Genomic DNA, 19,458 nt, shown 5'->3' on the forward strand with positions numbered 1-19,458 from the left:
TCTCACTTCACACCTGCTCCCCGACTCGGATGTGAATACTTTCCTTAACAGCCTCAGAGAAATAAAACTGAAATGACCAGAAGGAAAATCAGACCCTGAAAAAGGTTTCAATTTAGTTTTCTATTGTGTGATTTTGCTTTTTAAAGTATCCATGAAGTTTTTCCAAAAAGAGAAAAAAAAAAATCTGACAATATTTAGAAAAATACAAGCTGACTGATTCATTATAGAAGTTACAACTGCAGGAAGGTTTGCTGAATAAACAAACTGGCTGTTATTAGATCCTTAACTATAAACGTCAGTTAAAGGATTTTTACAAGCGGATCATTTTTTTCAGAGTGAATCTGAATCTGCTGTCCATGCAGTTACAACGTTCAGTCCTGACAGAGTGACATGTTTTTAAATGTTGCAGAAAAGTGTCAAACATTTTCTGTTGCTTTAACTGTAACGATGATCCGAGTCGTTTTCAGGGAGAAACGGATCCAATGATCTGCTTCCCTGAACCTGAACCCACTGGGAAACATTTCAGGAAAGTCACATTTGGTTCAGCATGCAGCCATGAAGCCTCTGTGTTCACGCTGAGCGTTCGCCAGAGCAGAAAGCTTCGGTCTGACCTTAGCGTGATGAGTTACCGACGGTAGGACCCTGATGTGGGTCCGACTTGGTACCGGTTCCTCTCAGAACCTCCAGGCTCATTAACTGCAACTTTAACTGGACCGAAACTTTTCCCCCTGACGGCTCCAAGACTCTCAGCCGAACATCAGATAAAACCAGGAACTTCAGATCCACTTGTTAAAGTTTGACGTGTTTCTGACAGTTGAGACGGTTTTAGTGGAACGGGCCACCGTCCCGCCTCCAGAAACATAAACACTGGGAATTTTTTGAAGTTTGTATTTTCAAGTCTGAACAACTTCATAAGTTTCATCCACAAATTAATCTAAAGTTTAAAACTGAGCTGGTTTTAAAGGCTTGTTTGCAAACATGTCTTTCTTGTCACTTTTACAAACAATTTACTTGTAATATTTATCATCTCATTATGTTATGTTCTTTATAATCTGCATTTAAGTTGGTTATTCTAATAATGCATTTCATTTTTTGTTCTTGGAAGTCTAAATTTGATCATTTCCTAGTCAAAAAACAAAATTTGATCTGGACATTCCTTACGAACTCCAAACACTAGATCTAAAATGGCTGCCGAGTTAATTAAACCTGATGATGGCTGCAGTGAAACATTTCAGCTGCAGATCTTATGGTTTGTTTCTGTGATGCTGATTAATGCTGATGGAGGCTGAATCTTAAATTTCTCCTCCCTTTCATCCAGCTTGTCAAACTCGGTTAAGTCTCTGGTATTTGAACAATGTTTTACTAAGAAAAATCTCAGTTTCGTGTTTTATGTTTAATCCAGCAGTGACACTGATAAATGGAGAGATGCGGTCAGGCGAAACACTGGCTGCCCTTTTCATAAGGGATCAGATTAATGGAGGTGACCGTAGAGCAGCTCTGTGTTTACAGAGAGGCGTCAGTCGCTGCTGATGGTGGCGGAGCTGCAGATTCATTAAACATCAGATCTGCCTGAGAGCCAGAGAGGGAAATGGAGACCAGATGGAGAAGGAAAACCTGACTGACAAAAAGACAAAACGGACGGGGGCTTCATGATGAACACGGTGAAGTTACCGCAGACATTCCTACAGTTGCTACATTTGAAGCGCTCTCGATGCGCCGCCTGGTTTCACTGTCGATGCTGACGGACGTGACAGGCCGGCTGCTCCGGGGGAATGAATGGATCTCTTCTGGTTTTCACAGGTTTCCTGACAACATGAACCTTTCAGCAGATCATAAAACACGTTTACTGAACGGCAACACATTCAAATTCTGTTTTTGTTTTCAAACTGGACCACAAAGTGACTTTACAAATGTGAAAACGAAGTTAAACTCATTTCACCACATGAGCTGCTGCACAGATGAAACTAAGTTCTGCAATGTAGAAAAAAAGCATGTAGAATGTAAAAACATTAAAAAAGGCTGCAGCAGATTGGACTCACTGGACAAAATGTTGTGTTTGTAAAATAATGAAATAAAATAAAAGATCAAAACTGGAATAAACAGGAACTGACAGTAAAAATTAGGAATAGTTACTGGGATTACATCCAAAATTAACAGCTGATAATAAAAGTAATAGATTACAAATAAATTAGGATTATAGTATGCATTAGGTTTGCCTGTCAGTGCATTTAACACGCACAATACGATGCAGCATGTCCAACACAGGTGAGTCACTGATATTTGCATAACGTACTCAAATATCACAACAACTAATTCAGATGCAACCGTCTGCAGACACTCTGTCTGCGCTCATGAAGATTAACACGCCTCTGTAAGTCGGATGCTTGAAACTGAAACTGACAGCTTGACCTACTTTATGGTCGGTAGATCCTTGAATGTGTGAAAAAAGAAAAGATAACGACGACAAGGAAAAGTAAAGAATCCGGATGCAGTTTAACATTTTACACCTTCGATCCCAGGATACATGAACTGTTCACAACAGATTCTTTATGACACACATGTCAAGATATGAAACAGTCTGACGGCAGTTTGAGAGCTTTTTTCTTTCTTGGACAAAAATGTTTTGTTTTTTTTAGCATTTAGTAACTTTTTCCAATAAATCAGACATTACAAACTCCTGAAAACACATTGACGCCTGGTCACATAAAATAAGGTAAATGCTTTTATGTTTCAAGTTAAAATAGTTACAAAATGTATAACAACCATCACTCCATGTCCAATTTCTACAAATAATGTAAAGTTTTTGTATTTTTAGCCAGGAAAAGAGCAGCTTGAGATGAGATTATTGTGTTTGGAAGCTCAAAACTGAAAACATGCCAACAGAGATCTGGTCAGTAAGTAAAGGAATGGGTCTGATTTGGTTCCAGAACCACCAGAACTGAACTGACAGATCAAATCAAACGAAGGAGTCTCGCTCCAGACAGAAAGACGATTTAAATCTCTTTCTTTAAGGGTTTATTTTAAGAAAACGCGTCTCCCAGGAGCTGGGTAAGCACTCCTCCAGATATTATGAAAGTCAGATTTGGATCCAACTAAAGCATGGACTGTGCCGGTCCCAGCGTCAGTCCAGTTTGGTTCTGTTTTGATAGCAGAACCTGTGAAAGCGGAGCAGCCGCTGCCTGCTGCCTGCTGCAGTCCGTCTGTCAGCGGGCCGACAGCAGAGACTCGTGAAAAAAACCCAGTTACTCCGATCCACTGACAACGCCGACCTGGAAGAGCCTTCATCACCACCATCACACTGGGATGATGAAGAGGAGGAGGAGAGCCCAGTGGGTTTTCACGCTGGTGCTTCATGAAGGCAACCCGAGCGTTTCACTCTGACCTTCCATCGGGACGGTTTGAGTTCAGCTGAAAGCGCTTCCTGTTCGCTCTCTGTCCTCCGGCCTCCTGCAGAACAAACACTTTCTGTCCGACTCCACGTCTTCAGTCGTCTCACATTTCATACAACTAAAGCTCACAGGCATATTTTACATTTCCCAGATTCCTCCCTAATCAAGGACGTCTGTGGGAAATTTGTACAAGATGTTCTCTCACATGTTTCCAGGCAGAACAAAACATTTTAGGACTATTTTTAAAGCACCCCCATAATTACTGACACCCTGAGAAACGACGTGTAAAAGACCTGAAGGGAGCTGCAGCTTTACTGCAGAACAAACATCTCACACTGGAAAAGTCAAGAGCTCAGACATTAAGGAATACTTTCCAACAAAATCACAAAACTGTTCACACCCCTGCTGTCAGACGTTAAACAGACACACAGCAGGTCTCAATACAACTATCAACATTTCTAACAGATTAAGCAATTAAAACATTTGACTCGATTAAATAAGCTGATAAAACATGAGCTAAAAACAAGAGTGAGCTTCATTAGAAGATTTCTCTTTTTGTCTTTAAATAAATCTAAATTGTTGGAAGAACTCAAAGTGGAAAGTTTCAGATCCTGCAGTTTTCCACGTTGATGGAGAGGAAGAAGAAAATACATTTTCCAGTTTCTGATTTAATTTGCTTGTGTTTGGATGTAAAACCAGGAGTGGAACATTTGGGATGTGATGCCTTCACTGACACAGGATTCCTTCATCAGTTCACAATTATAACTTTTATACAATATTTACATCCAGATTTACCGTCCGGCTTCTTCTGGTGCAGAATCATGATGCATGTGATGCAGCAGACGGATGAAAAGCGACATGAGCGTTCAGACTGCAGACCATTTGTGATTCTGCTCCACATCTGGAAGTGAATTAAATCTGATTTTGGGGGTGAAAATGTCTTTCCTCACTTTGATGAACTGAGGTGGAAACGTTTGTTTCTGTTTTCCACTTGCAGAATAATTTCACTGCATTGAGGAGCAAACTGATGATGAAATCTTCAGTTGTCCTGAACCAGAACGTTGAAGACGGTCATGAATGAATCTTCCTGCATGAAAACACAATGAGGAGCTGAAGCCGGTTCCGACTGAGGCCACGGACCCGTCCGTCTCCAGACTCTCTGCTTCAGAGTGAAGGAGACGTTTTGCTGCGAACTTCTGGCCCTTTTTACTGAGGATGAAACACTTTCCACTCTCTGATGTTCAAATTAGATTTTCTGAATGGATCAAGTTGTAAAATGAAACTGGAACCAAAACAAGATAAACGATTAGTCATCTGAATGTTTAGACTGATTAGTTATCAGCCATATTAGAGCCTTATTTTGGTAGTTTTGAAAGAAGAATGATTTTAAATCAGTTTTTCTGTTTGTTTTTATTCTGGTGAGAAACGGAGCCAGAAGCTGCAGTTCCACTCACATCATCCACTGCTGGTTACCAGTGGGAGAACTGGGAGCAAAATCTAATTAAAGCACCAATCAGACAAAGAGGTCAATTAAAGACCTCTGTGTGAAAACCAACAGCCTGATGAGGAGAAAAGTCCATCAGAATCCGTCCCCATCATGCAAACAGGATCCCAAACCAGTTTATTAAGAATTCCTGGAGCTTCTGACTGGACTGACCCCCTGCAGGCGGCCGGGGGGTCCGGCCCTGAAACGGATCCAGAGGGCCGCATTCCTCAGCGTCTGTCTGCTCAGAGAAACGTGAAGCGAACGGAACCGACAGGCTGAAACAGAAACATGTGGGACGGAACAACCAGAGAACACGGCTGTCGGTGCGAGCAAGAGACGCACCATGTGGTACGGATCAGGTCCGAGAACCGAGCGGGGGGACGGGGGGAGAACACGGAGCCTCGCTCTGCTGGAAATGTGTGTGTGTGTGTGTCTGCGTGTGTGTGTGAATGCTTCCACTAGAATCTGCAGAGGAGACGAGGGAGGCCACCGGTCGACAGCACAGCTGGTTGCAATCACAGTGGCTAAAGATGTTACACACACACACACACACACCCACACACCAACACACACACACACACACCCACACCCACACACACACACACCCACGCACCCACGCACACACACCCACACACACACAAAAAGGTCTCGCAGTGTGCAGGCTTGTTTCGCTACACTGAAGATTTTTAAATTTATCCAGAAATGAAACTTTGAGACGTTTTTCAAACTCACTCAAAGTTAAACTTCACTGTAAAACATTTGAGCCACATTTAGTTGTGTCTACTATCTTTAAGTCAAATAAATTTAGCAAGTTTTAGATTTTGAACTTAAATGTGAGTTTGTGAAAGATAAACTTATAGTAAGTTGTGTTAACTTTTCATAAATTGTGTCAAACCTCCAAGAGTTTTTTAGGTTAGCACTTTAAAAAAATGAAAGAATAAAAGGACAGGAGTGGGAACTATTTCCCAGAATGCTTAGCGGCGTGTTGTTGTACCCTGAGATGGGAGTGTGTTACATTCATCTGACTCTTGTGTGTGTTATTACGCTAAATGTTTATTTTACATTTGCAAAGTGTGAGGATAATTCTCTGTTCACATCAAATGTTTTAAAGCAGAATTCGTTGAGATGTTTAATTAAACTTATTACCAGATCAGAAATCTTGTTCATGCAATTTGAAACAAGAATTTAAATTATTCTGAAGTAAAATAAATAGTTATTTTGACTTTTCCAGTTTTTCTAACATTCTGGGCTTCTTATTACAAAAAATATGGGGAGGTTTTTTTTTTTGCATGTCCCCAAAATGAGGTTTGATTCTGTTTGTAGAAGTTTAAATTCCTGGACATCATAATGCTTTGTTATGCAAGTCGAGGTGAAAATCTTAAACTTGGAGCATCTGGAGGCCAAAAGACATCAAAATATGGTTTTAATGTTTTTAAACTCTGGATTTTTCTCTGTCACTGGTGGGATGAATAAATTAGCCAAAAACTCAAGCTGTGATGCAGCAAATTAAAAAATTAAGGACTTCTCGGGAAGTTATTCAGAGAGAAAACATTTCTGTTTCCAGGCTGGAAACAGTCAAACATCTGGTTCTTTTACAGGCTAGTTCTCTTTGTTCAACTTTACTAGGTACTGGTTAAAAATATTTTAGAACTAATCCTGAAATTCTAAAGTTGTGACTCACGCTCATTTCCATCAGACACACAACGTGTGTGTGTGTGTGTGTGCGTGGGTGTGGGTGTGTGTGTGTGTGCGTGTACGTTAGGGGTGTGTGTGTGTAGCCACTCTCTTTGGTTCACCACAATCCACTTCACCAAATCTTCCCGTCCAATTTTCCCTTTTCTCAGCTACCTCTTTCCAAAAAGAGAAGAAACGAGTCGGGCTGCAGATCGGCCGGCTGTGATGAATTGATTGGATAATTTCAACCATACGGGAACATTCAAACGTCATTAAAGCAACAACATGGCATTTGTCAAAGGTTACTTCGCCTGATGCGTGCCAACTGCAGAGAACAAGGCCGGCTTTGTGTTTGTTTTGCTGCGTTAAGTGTCGGGTCGGGATTGTTCATTAATCCAGGAATTCAGGAACAGGACAGTAACGAGCCGTTTGTCCCGCATGACTTTTGTTTTTCTAAACCAAATATTGGAATTTGTTTTCAGAAAAACCAAAAAACAGGAAAATATTGTAATAATCAGCCACATTGTTGATAAAAAAGAAGGCAACTTAGTGGCACCTACAGGCAACAATCCAGATTGCAATAAAAATAGCTTCTACTTTCTTGCACAAACTGCTGGATACATACATTTTGAAGCTTGATCTTTTCTTCCCAGTTAAATATTGCAACATTACGAACAGTCAGGGCCCTTGTGATTATTCCTGCTGTGTCTGAACATGTTTTCCTGGATGTCACGGCCTAAACTCAGCAAATTCAAACATTTCCTCCAGGGACTTTACGAAACATTCCCAGGAACAGAACAAAGTGCCCAGTCAGGATGCATCATCAGAGACAGGAAGCTGGACGTTTTTTGACACATCGGTACCAAACCCTGCATGACACACGTTTCCCGTCACTTTAAAAGCCGCACTGCTTTCACTTTCCCTGCCAACATCCAGCCGGTTATCAGCGGCGTTACGCAACAGGGCTGAGCCGTTTCAGGCTGTCAGGGTGATTCCAGCAGAGAGCAGGTCAGAGAGGGCACTGTTCCCGGGCAGCTGAATCACTGATGGCCATGATTGGACTCTTCTTCATGTCAGGTGGAATGATTTCCTTCATGTGTGAACCTTTAATTTATCAGGTTTTACATTTTAGAAACTGGAAATACGACTTCTTCGATCCAGATCCATTTAAATCACATTTTTAAAGGAAATTTATGTTTGTTACCATCCAGAGGCGGCAGAGAACCCAAAGACCAATGAAGTAAGAGTAGAAATATTCCAACATGTTTTTACTCAAGTAAAAAATATACATCCAAGAAATTACTCAGTAAGACTAAAAACATTTTTGGTAAAGTCTACTCAAGTCCCAAGTAACTGATCAAATTATCAATCAATTAATTAGATGGACCAAAACATAAAGTTAAGTGGAAACTTTGGTGTTTTAAGGACGAAAATAACAATAATTCATATAAGCAGCGACGGCTGGTATAAGTGGGGCTAAGCCCTCCCTGACAATTACAATAAAGTTGTTAAAATAAACAACTTTAAAATATCTACCTAAAAATAAATTTTTTTTATAAATAATGTGTCAAATTTTGTTAAATTTTCAACAAACCTGGTGTCAAACCGCCTGGGGAAAATCCCGGGGTCTTTCCGAAGGGCTAACTTCTGACAGCCCCATTCAGCGTCACTGTCTGTCAGACTGACTGACGGCTCAGACTGACTGACGGCTCAGAATGACTGACGGCTCAGACTGACTGACAGGTTCAGACTGACTGACAGGTTCAGACTGACTGACGGCTCAGACTGACTGAAAGGTTCAGACTGACTGACAGGTTCAGACTGACTGAAAGGTTCAGACTGACTGACAGGTTCAGACTGACTGACAGGTTCAGACTGACTGACGGCTCAGACTGACTGACGGCTCAGATTGACTGAAAGGTTCAGACTGACTGACGGCTCAGACTGACTGACAGGTTCAGACTGACTGACGGCTCAGACTGACTGACGGCTCAGACTGACTGACGGGCTCAGACTGACTGACAGGTTCAGACTGACTGACGGGTTCAGACTGACTGAAAGGTTCAGACTGACTGAAAGGTTCAGACTGACTGACGGCTCAGACTGACTGACGGCTCAGACTGACTGACGGCTCAGACTGACTGACAGGTGTCTAGCCACGCCCCCTCTGTTTGCGGCTCATTGGGGCTAATTTTGGTCAACCCAGGGATTCAACCAATCAGGATGGACTTTCCTTGAGCTCGAGTGTGTGTGGGCGTGGTTTGGCGTAGACTGAGAAGGAGCGATGGCGAGCCATATTAGCATAAACGTTATGATCGCTATCCGCGGTTCTGAACTGATTTGAATTTGTGTTGTTTCATCATTAGTGACCAGCAGCCTGATGTTTCTGTTCTCTTGGTTTGTTGTACTTCATTTCAGAATGACAGTTTCTCTCTGTGGTGGTGAAACTTGTAAGCTCTGCTGCTGCAGGCATATCTATGTTGTAAAGTTAAATTATCATGAGCTTTATTATTTCGGTATAAAGAGCCCAGTCATTAGCCCCGCCCCCCGGCCCGACGCTGACTTGTTTCGCTAGTGTCTGTGTCTGGTGGGTTTTGGTTAAAACATGTTTGTTTTCATTCAGTTACTCCAGTAAGAGTAAAAATACTTCATTACTTAGGTAAAAGTAAAAAGTACAATGTAGTAGAAATACTTTTTTCCAAAAGGTTACTGAAGCAAATGTAATTTAGTAAATGTAACTGGTTACTACCGAACTCTGGATCCAACATGAACACAAGGAAAAGAGGATATAATTGGTGATCTGGTAAAAGCAGGCAAATCTACAGAGGAATTTGTCATTATTGATAGTGATTAGTGAGACCTCTGGGTCTGGTTCTGTCTGAAGTGAACTCACATAGATCTGCCTCTGATGGTATCGCTGGTAGAGGTTGTGCATGATGGCGCCGTCGTGAAGGTCCTCCAGCGTGGCCATGTCCTCCACGCCTCTGACGCTGCTGTGGTGCATGGGCTGCACCTTCTGCCTGGTGAGGGCGTTCTGCTTGTAGGTGTAGACCTGGACCAGAAAACACTGGGATCAGACCCAGACAATGACAGGAACCCTGGACCTCATTCAAACCTTCAACGGTTTGCACCAACCAACTGCAGCTCCTGAAAACGTTCATCTTCTGTGTCAGAAGAGTTAAACTGTGATGTCGAATTCAGAAGATTCACTGTGATGCTAAATTTATTTTTGAAAGGAACATTTGAGTTTCTTAAGGTCTGGAGTTCATTTTGGAAACTGCCACACCTGGTAGTCCAGTAGACTCAGTTACACTGGAGACCAAAATTGTAACATTTGGTTATTTTTTTAAAAAGCTTAAACTGACAGGCGCCATGATGGACGTCTGAGTGAGAGACGGGACTACTGAACAGAGCAGCTGAAACTGTTTTCCAGAGTTATTTTTGTCATTTTATTCCTGGTTGTTGTTTGTTCCAGTCGAGCTCATCTGTCTGTGAACGTAACTCGCCTGGTTTGGCTCCTATGCGGCGGGATTTACAACAGTTGGAAACAGCTAGCTTAGAAACCGACCCGAACCTCCTCCCTCCTGCCGTGATGATCAAATTACCGACTTTGCCTGAATTCACACCACATGATTTATATCGCTGCCATAAACTTCCTTTTACACCGGAGCAGGATTAAACACGTACAAAGAGGAGATGCTAACCAGTTCTTTCCGTACATGCTAGGCTACATGACGGTGCGGCTCTGTCTCCATGGTTACTAATAGTTAAACCCGTACCTTCTCCATAATGCGATATTTGATATTTTTGTTATCATACTAACTTATGAAGTAAATTAATGTTAGACTTCTTGCCTTGTAAAAAGAGTTCGCCACCAATCAGCTCCCAGTCATTATTACTGACATCCATCCATCGCCTCCATCTTTCCTCATTAAGTTAAACAATAAAATGACAAGTTTGGTTTGCATCCTTCTCTGTTTCTGCAGCTGAAATTATGATGTTTCACTTTAAAAAGATCTTTAAAATGATATTAGGTTACAGGTGTCTGTTTTCAGACTAGCTTTAAAGGAGCGTTTTGGTCCGTCATGGCGGAGTGGGCGGGGCTCCGGAGAGCGTGACGTCACGTGCAAAGAGTCAATGACAGAATTCTTCTTCTTTTTTTTGTATCGGTTGGCAAACAACCGCATTACCGCCATCAGCTGGAATGGAGTGTGGATCGGGAAGCTACTTATATATTCTCCCCTCCTAAAAAATACAAATAAAATAAAAATAAATAAATAAATAAAACTTATATCCTTTCTATCAGTTTAATTTTCTTAAGGTAATTTATTAAATAACAAAAATATTAATAACAGACATCTTCTCTGAATTCAAGCTTTGACAGCAGCCAGGACCAGGACTTACTTTTACTTGAATATCACTTTATCTCATCATACATCAGGAAACCGGATCGTCCCTGGATCAGTACTGAATCTGATCTTCTGCTGTCTTTGCTTTTTGTTAAATGTCAGGAGCCAAATATACTAAACAGGTTATGAAATGTGTTTGACTAACAGTCAGAAGTCAAAACATTTGTCTACTTCTGTTCACCTGTGAAGTAAAGACCCGGGATGCAGAGAACCTCCTCATTAGCAAACGTTTTGCTGCTCGTCCCGGTGAACCTGCTCACGTCTCCTGTTACGTTTCTCCTTCCACAGCGGTGACATCTGGCAGGCAGCGAGGATACATTTGATCCTGAGCTGCAGAAGACGACTCTGAAGCTAAACGCTGCCAGAAAAAGGCTGATTCTTGTTCAGGTTTAGGAGAAAGTCTGAGTCTTTTCTAAAAGTTTACAGGAAGCAGGAGAAACTATTCACTCACAGATCAGTTATTTTATTATGACTGGACACTGAATTACCTTTTTCAGATCCCGATAAAACTCACTTTTATAGCATATATACAAATTAAGTAATTAAAATGTAAAAAATAAACATATTGAATGCAGTTATTTATTGTTCTGAGGAGAAACTGAATTATCGAGTATTTGCAGGGTAAAGTTTTTATGAAAAACAAAATGGATCTCATTGATCCGGACTGACCAGTCCAGTTTTCATGTTTTAGACACACTGAAGGAACGATCCGATTTATTTTGAAAGGATCTGGCATGTTGAGAATGTCTGATGATTCAAATATGATGTAGATTTTCTGTAATAAAATAATAAAGTGGAGCTAACACCGTGAAGCGGGGGCCGGCTGTGGCCCCTCTGTGACCAGCTGCGGTCCACCAGTTCAGAGCAGCGACTCCTGAAACAAGCCGGTCTCTGTCCGAGGAGTCAGTCACCTCTGACCCCCGGCCCCCCACGCACACTCACACATTAACAGCAGAGAAGCCCCCCAGCATCCTGTCGGCCTTCGTTTCTCACATTCCTCCCGCTGTGACGCGTCAGCGACAAACGGGTCATCACTGAAGCTCTTCCAGAAGAAAGCGCTGCGTTCTGCGGCCGGCGCCCGGAGCTGACTGATCAGGAGATGACGGCAGCAGAAACCCAACAGAAAGCCTCACTGGTCCTGGTTTTCATCAGGTTCATTCACACCAGGGAGAGGCTCTTACAGCAATATTACTGACTTGTTCATGACCTTTTGTTGGTTTACTCAACCAACTAAAGGTCATGAAGTTCAAGGATGTAAGAAAAGTTCAAACGCAGAAATCCCTTCAAACAATCCCAAACATTCCCAATCCGGAGACATCCCAGAATTAGAGCTCCGTCAGCAGCACCCCAGATTTTCACTTAATTGCGTTTCTATATTTAGCTCATTTATCTCTCTGGAGAGTCAACAGAGATCTGCAGCTCGACAGAAAAACCTGGGGGCCGGGCGCTAAGCCCAGCAGCAGATGCCATAAAGGGTAAATCTCTGGGCCACAAAGTCAGCAGGCAGGAGAGAGCTAACTGCCACTGGTTAGCATCCTAATGATGCTAACTGCCACCAGTTAGCATCCTAATGATTCTAACTGCCACCAGTTAGCATCCTAGTGATGCTAACTGGTGGCGTATCCTAGCTATCCTAACCGGTAGCTAGGATGCTAACCGCTACCGGTTAGCATCCTAATGATTCTAACCACCACCAGTTAGCATCCTAGTGATGCTAACCACCACCAGTTAGCAACCTAGTGATGCTAACCGCCACCAGTTAGCATCCTAGTGATGTTAACCGCCACCAGTTAGCATCCTAGTGATGCTAACCACTACCAGTTAGCATCCTAGTGATGCTAACCACCACCAGTTAGCATCCTAGTGATGCTAACCGCCACCAGTTAGCATCCTAGTGATGTTAACCGCCACCAGTTAGCATCCTAGTGATGCTAACCGCTACCAGTTAGCATCCTAGTGATGTTAACCACCACTAGTTAGCATCCTAGTGATTCTAACCGCCACCAGTTAGCATCCTAGTGATGCTAACCACCACCAGTTAGCATCCTAGTGATGCTAACCACCACCAGTTAGCATCCTAGTGATGTTAACCGCCACCAGTTAGCATCCTAGTGATGCTAACCGCTACCAGTTAGCATCCTAGTGATGTTAACCACCACCAGTTAGCATCCTAGTGATGTTAACCGCCACCAGTTAGCATCCTAGTGATGCTAACCGCTACCAGTTAGCATCCTAGTGATGCTAACCGCTACCAGTTAGCATCCTAGTGATGTTAACCGCCACCAGTTAGTAGCCTGATGATGCTAGCTACTGACGTCATTAGGATTTGCTTTTGGATCCGTCAGGATCAACTTTGTTTTAGATGAGTCCAGGAAGGAATTTACACTTACAGGAAAAACTAAAGAAAATACTTGAAAATGAGCAAAACAGACAATCTGAGTTTCTACACTTCTAGTTTAAAAACGCTGAATATTTTTAGCTCAAAACATTTAAACATCTAAAAGACATGAAACAATGGATGGATTGAAAATACATTAATTAACTACGACTGAAACAATTAATTGGTTTACTCGTGATTAACCGATTACTGAAAAAAATCAACGCCTAATTCAGTAACGAGTTAATTGTTAACTGGCTTATAAAGACTTAAAAAAGGAATTGAATCATTTGTTTATTTTTTGTGCATTTCCAATCTTACAAAAAATAAACTGAAGTGGTTAAATGAAAAATTTGCTGAATGTTCCAGTTTTTCTCGATGAATTGATTATGCGTCAGAATCTATAATCGATTATTTGCAGCTCTGTTCTCCAGCCTCTCAGACTTCGTATCTATCGATCCTCTGAGGAGACAGTCATAATGGCGGCTGTCTGAATACTCTAAATGCTTTCTTTATCTCCTTAAATGTTGCAGCAGCTTTACTTTTTATCAAATCTTACAGTAAAATATTCTCATTTTTAGTATTTCTTATTTTCCTCAGATTATTTTTTAATAAATGTATTGAAACTGATAAGATATGATTGACATTCACTGATATCAGAGGAAGTAGTGTTCTCAGTTTGTATTTTGCTTTTTGAACAAACTTTCATCTCCTGCCTTAAACTCCTTCAGGTGTTTTTTCCTGACAGAACCTGGAGCGGCCGATCGGTCCAGTAACGTTTAACCATCAGCTCATATTTCACGCTAATAATCATCGTGTCAGACGGGCAGAATGACGGGGAAACCGAGCCGTGTCTGTGTGTCAGCGAGGTCGGCAGGTAAGCCTCCAGCTTCTCCTTTCTGTCAGCATCAAAAGCAGCAGCTGCTGTTCGAATCACCATTCATCTGCTGCTGCTTTGTCCTGCAGCAGCAAGAGGAGGAGCCTGTCTGCACAAACCCTGAAACCCGAGGAAGACGAGCTGCGACTCCAACGCCTCTGAAAAAAACTGCAGGACAAACGTCACTTATTCACTGCTAATATCCGAGTTTAGATGCACAGACAGCTCAGAGCGACCAGCTGCACTGGTTACATCTGAAAAACACCAGAGTCTCTGTTTAAATCTGCCTCTGGAAAGACAACAAGTTATTTTCTTGTCTGTTTTTCAGGTAAAACTAAAGTTTATCCACCAACATCCAGACGTTCAGGTCGTCTGGTGATAAAATCCCACAGATTTTGTTTAATGTTTAAAACACGAGTGGAAAAACTTTGATGTTGTGTTGAATTATTTATTTTATTATTTTATCATTTGCTTGTTGATTTCTTTTGTTTGTTTGCATTTAAATACATTTTTTATTTTATTTGTGAGATTCGGGTTGAAGATGCTGGAAGCTGCAGTTCATCACTTCCTGCTGCTCAGTAAAAACTTCCTGCTCCAGGTTTCATCCCGGCTGATCACATCTAAATATTCACTTTCCTTTATATCCAAAACATAAATGACCGACTCTAAGCGTCCTTCACCTTCCTGTCTGTTTCCACAACACGGATCAGCGCCGTGAGGCAGAACCAGCCGAGCTTCAGCGGCTCTGCAGCTGATCCATGTTACCAAACGGATCCTCTGAAGACTCCGTGCTGCTGAGTCGGGATAAATGTGGGAACAACGTTTTCGTTCAGCTCCGCAGAAAAAGCTGAAGCTTCTTATAAAAACGACCCAACAGAAACGTTTCCAGATTCATTCATGTGGAATCAGATGAATAAAACGTCTGCAGCAGCTGAGTTCTGCTCAACGTAGATCCAGTTAGAACCCCGGTTCTGTTAGAACCCCGGTTCTGCTTAACAAGCCAAGTCCTAAAGCAGGACGACAGCTGAAAGAGGCAGAACCGGTTAGAGATCTGGACCCAGAACCGGTTAGAGATCTGGACCCAGAACCAGAACCATAAAATCTGCCTGTTGATCGTTATGTCCATGTTGGAACATTTGCTTTATTTGTTTTTGTCAGAGTTTATGCACAATTAATATGTTTTATTGTTTTTGCATCACAGAAAGTTGCTTCAATAAAAACAGAAATAAAAACATCAGAGGGATTCAATCCTGACAGAAACGCTTCTTCTCTCTGAGGCTCAAGGTCACTGGGAATGTTTTTTATCTTTGTGCAGATTAAGGGATTTCTCCTTGACCCAAAGCTAGACTGACGTTACTGTCAGGGTTTATGACTCCCGTCAGAAAGAGCTGAGACGGGTTTCAGACAGAGTTCGGTCCGGTCCGGCCGGACCGGCTGAGGTTTCTCACCTGGCCGTAGTCTGTGGCGAAGACGACGACGCCTCCAGAGCAGGAAGACACGCAGCCGGGGAGGAACTGCTCCTCCTCCCGGAGCCACACCCGATCCCCCTGGAAACAAGAAAATTATCACGGTTACTAAAAACCAACCAGTTGCTGCTTTAACTGTGAAGCGTTGAAATCTGGAGCCACCAGGAATCATCTGTGATGTTCCTGAGGTCAGGCGTCCTGAGCCTGAAGCTTATGGGAAGACTGGCAGGATCTGCGGCTGCCATGGCGTTACCATGGCGTTACCATGGCAACGACCTTCAACCAGGAGGGCATTCCAGGTGAAAGCCAGGGCAGTGTTGGGTTTCGGACCCGATCCGTTCAGGAAAACCTCAGCAGGATTTCATGTTTGGGTCAGAATACCAGCTGATCCTCAGAGTCTGGAGAAACCCGGACGGTTCGGACCGTTTGCTCCTCTGTTCTGCTTCAGACGTGTAAATAAAACCGTCCTGGTCGACAGCTTCGCCTGGCTGCTTTCATTCAGCACAAACCGGCGTTTCCAGTTAAATATTGACGATGGACCCCTGCTGAGCCACATGCTGTGGGGCTCATCAGCGGACGGATGGGAGAAACACCTGCCGTGCTTCGGAGGAGCCCTCCCGCCTTCCTCCTCTCTCTGAACCTCCAAAACGAAACGACCTTTGACCTGACGGCCCCCAGAGGCTCCTGGTAGGAGGGAGGCCAGCAGATGAATGTAAAGCTCAGGTTTGCAGCGTCAGCAGCAGATCAGAGGGGCCCGGGCCCCCCGGAGCCCCTGGAGGCCCCCCGCTCTCCTCTCTGACTGAACGTTAGAAAAAATAATCCGTCGTTGCAGATTTACAGAATTTAAAAAGCCGCTGTACCGACGTTAACATTTCCCTTCAGCTGATCCAGGTTTTCTATCCACAGACATTAAAACCTTTAAGGCGTTTGTATATTTTTACATCCTCGTTAAACCTCAACCTGTGGTTTGAACTCAGAGTTGTGCAAAAACAAATATTTGCATAACTCAATAAAATAAAGCAGCGTGGGAATAGGAAGCGCAATCAGATGTTTCCATGGCGACGCACGAATCTGATGAAGTCACACAGAAAAGAAACACAGCAGGTTAAGGGGCTTGATCATAGGGTGTACTTAGTTTTTTATAGATATTCCCTTCGGCTTCATATTTTTATTATAATAATAATAATAATGTGGATGCAGGAGTGAGAAAAAGATTTTCCCCTCTGAACTATTTGAACTTCTGCCAGTCAGAAGCTAACGAAGGGAAACGATGGGATGATCTCCTGACTCAAAGCAGACGTTGGTCTTCGTTTGCTTCGCTGCTCTGCAGTTTCAACGTCAGACAGGCTGAAGGTGGAAAAGCTGTGAGTTTCTGGTCAGAAGTTCCCGCTGGAGAATCGGTTGGATTCAATCTGAACAGAATCGTCTCTGGATCAACCTGTTAGAGGTCGGAGCAAAGCGCTCACTTTGTTCTGCTCTACATGAAATTCATTTATTTTACACCTGAACAGTTTAGCAGCAGGTCGTTAGTTTTGGACTGAAGTCAAAGGAGAGAAAGTGAGGAAGTTCTGATCACAGCTGCTGTATGAAACCAGTTTTAAAGTAAAGACTCCACATGGAATCATATTTGAAAAGGAAAACAAAAAGAAAGTCATGATGATGACAAAGGTTGATGGTTGTTTAATGATCCATAAAGGAGCCAAACAAAGGAAGGAGCACAAAACGCGGCCGGCGCTGTTTACCAGCAGAAACATTCCTGATGTGCAGCGGCGCAGGAATCCGCTGCGACCGGAGGGAAGGCCTCAGCGTCCCTCCGCCCCGCAGCAACACGCGCTCTTCACGTTACCCCCACCGTCTGAGGGCGCGTTGTGCCCCCTCTCCTAATCCACTCAGCCCTCCCTCTCTTCTTCTTCTACACTTTAATCCAGCAGGAGACTCTCTAAACACGTCTGTGAGCCAAACGTCTCCCTCCCTCATTCATCAGCGCTGACGGCCTGAACTCACATCAAAGTCCCAGTTTGGAGTTAATGATGGACTAAAGACGGAGAAAAGCCGAGCTGCTCATCCCGTTAATGGATAAAAATCCCAGTTAAGGAGCAGATATCTGCCCAGAGCAGCTGATAAAGAAACCGCCAACATTTCTGCTGCAGAGTAAAATCCAGAACAAACTGAAGCCAAACAGACTGAAACGTGACCCGAACGGAGAAACGACTTTTCCCATGATGCTTTTAAACGCTGCGTGCTCAACCAAATGAACATGTTTAGACAGGTTTGTTTGGAAATGTTAAAAATGATTCAATAAATTTAGCGAATGATGTTAGAAATTCATTTACCTGAGAGGCTGATGCAACTAAAATATGAAGGAGTCTATTTTAATACATACATTTTAAACATTTTAAAACATGCAGCCAAATATTATAATATACTAAATTACTTTTAAAATATCAGAAATGTACAAGATCTCTGATAGTTTGAATCTTCTACTTCCTGTTTATTATAACCGAACGCAGCATCAACATCTGATGAAAATACTCATAACCCGGTCCGTTTGCTCCAAACCAGTAGGTGGAAACACTCCGAAGTCAGATTTTCTATTTTGCAACAATTTAAAAGTTTGCATGACAATTTGATGAAGACGTAGCTGCAAACATCCATCCTGGGTCCGCTGATCCATTCAGACTGGATCACACTGGATCCATTCAGACTGGATCCGGTGTGAACACTCAGAACCAGCGGAGGACGGTTCGGTTCTGAACGTCTTCATGCTGTTGGCAGAGCAGCGAACTCGGTCGGTCTGCTTTCTGTCTGAAGCAGGCAGGCTGGACGCCAACATAGAAATAAAATATCAATAAATCTGTTGGAAATGGAAATAAATCTAAACAAAGAGTCAGTTTAATGCACCTTTTATAAAGAAAATAAACCAAGAAACTTTGTAGAGATCAGCTAAAATGTTGAGCTCATTGTTTGACAGCGACATGAAACTGGAGCCTTAATGGAGGAAATGTCAACACCAGCATAAGAAGTCACTTTAAACAGACTGGGAGCTGTGGACCCGGACCCAGCTGCTGCAGCACAGCGGAGCTCAGAGAGCCGCCCTGCAGCAGAAAACGACTCAGGCTGCAGCAGAAAACGACTCAGGCTGCAGCAGAAAACGACTCAGGCTGCAGCAGAAAACGCCTCAGGCTGCAGCAGAAAACGCCTCAGGGCTGGAGGGAAGAAACACGGCGTCATCAGGAACAGCAGGTCACTGGACGGTTCTGTTCTTCTCCATCCCGACACCAAAACACCAACCGACACCGCCGCCCCGCGGGCCGAGGCGACGACCCGCCGCCCTGCAGAACCTCCACATGTGTGGCTGAACGCTCAGGGCGCTGAGGGGGGCGGCGGGGGCGTTCGTACGCCATCGGGGTCGGGAATGAGCAGCTGTCCGGTCTGAGATTCCACTTCCTCTCCTGCAACAGACTGAGTCTTGTGCTCGGCCACAGGCGTCCTTTCTGTCGCAGAAACACTGGACGGTTTTTTCTTTTCTCTGAGCGCTGAAGCTGCACATCGCCATGGCGACTCGTTCTCTGACTCCTGGTTCTGGATCGACCCTCGGCTCTGAAGGTCACTGCTAAAACCAGCCTGACAGGTTGAGGGGTCCAGCTGTTTCCCAGTTACAATCAGAGCCCAGAGTTCCTGCCACTGACCTTTGACCTTGTCTGAACCGGCTCTGATGGAGAACAGGAACGTCTTTAACAGCTGCGGTCCAAAAACACCCGGCTGAAGGGACAGAACCAC

At 43.3% G+C, this 19,458-nt stretch overlaps 1 protein-coding gene across 1 annotated transcript in view; it reads right to left on the reverse strand.

The window, feature by feature from the left end:
• The window catches only part of myo10 (myosin X), a 106,759-nt gene that overhangs the window by 61,496 nt on the left and 25,805 nt on the right, over positions 1-19,458 (reverse strand). Inside the window, exons 2-3 of the mRNA XM_032564368.1 lie at positions 15,661-15,759; positions 9,443-9,601 (exon numbers count right to left, since the gene is read on the reverse strand). Of these exons, the coding sequence (XP_032420259.1) occupies positions 9,443-9,601; positions 15,661-15,759 (258 nt within the window). The remainder of the gene's footprint in view (positions 1-9,442; positions 9,602-15,660; positions 15,760-19,458) is intronic.

Source organism: Xiphophorus hellerii, chromosome 6 (genome assembly GCF_003331165.1).
Source record: "Xiphophorus hellerii strain 12219 chromosome 6, Xiphophorus_hellerii-4.1, whole genome shotgun sequence".
In the NCBI taxonomy this organism is placed as follows: Eukaryota; Metazoa; Chordata; class Actinopteri; order Cyprinodontiformes; family Poeciliidae; genus Xiphophorus; species Xiphophorus hellerii.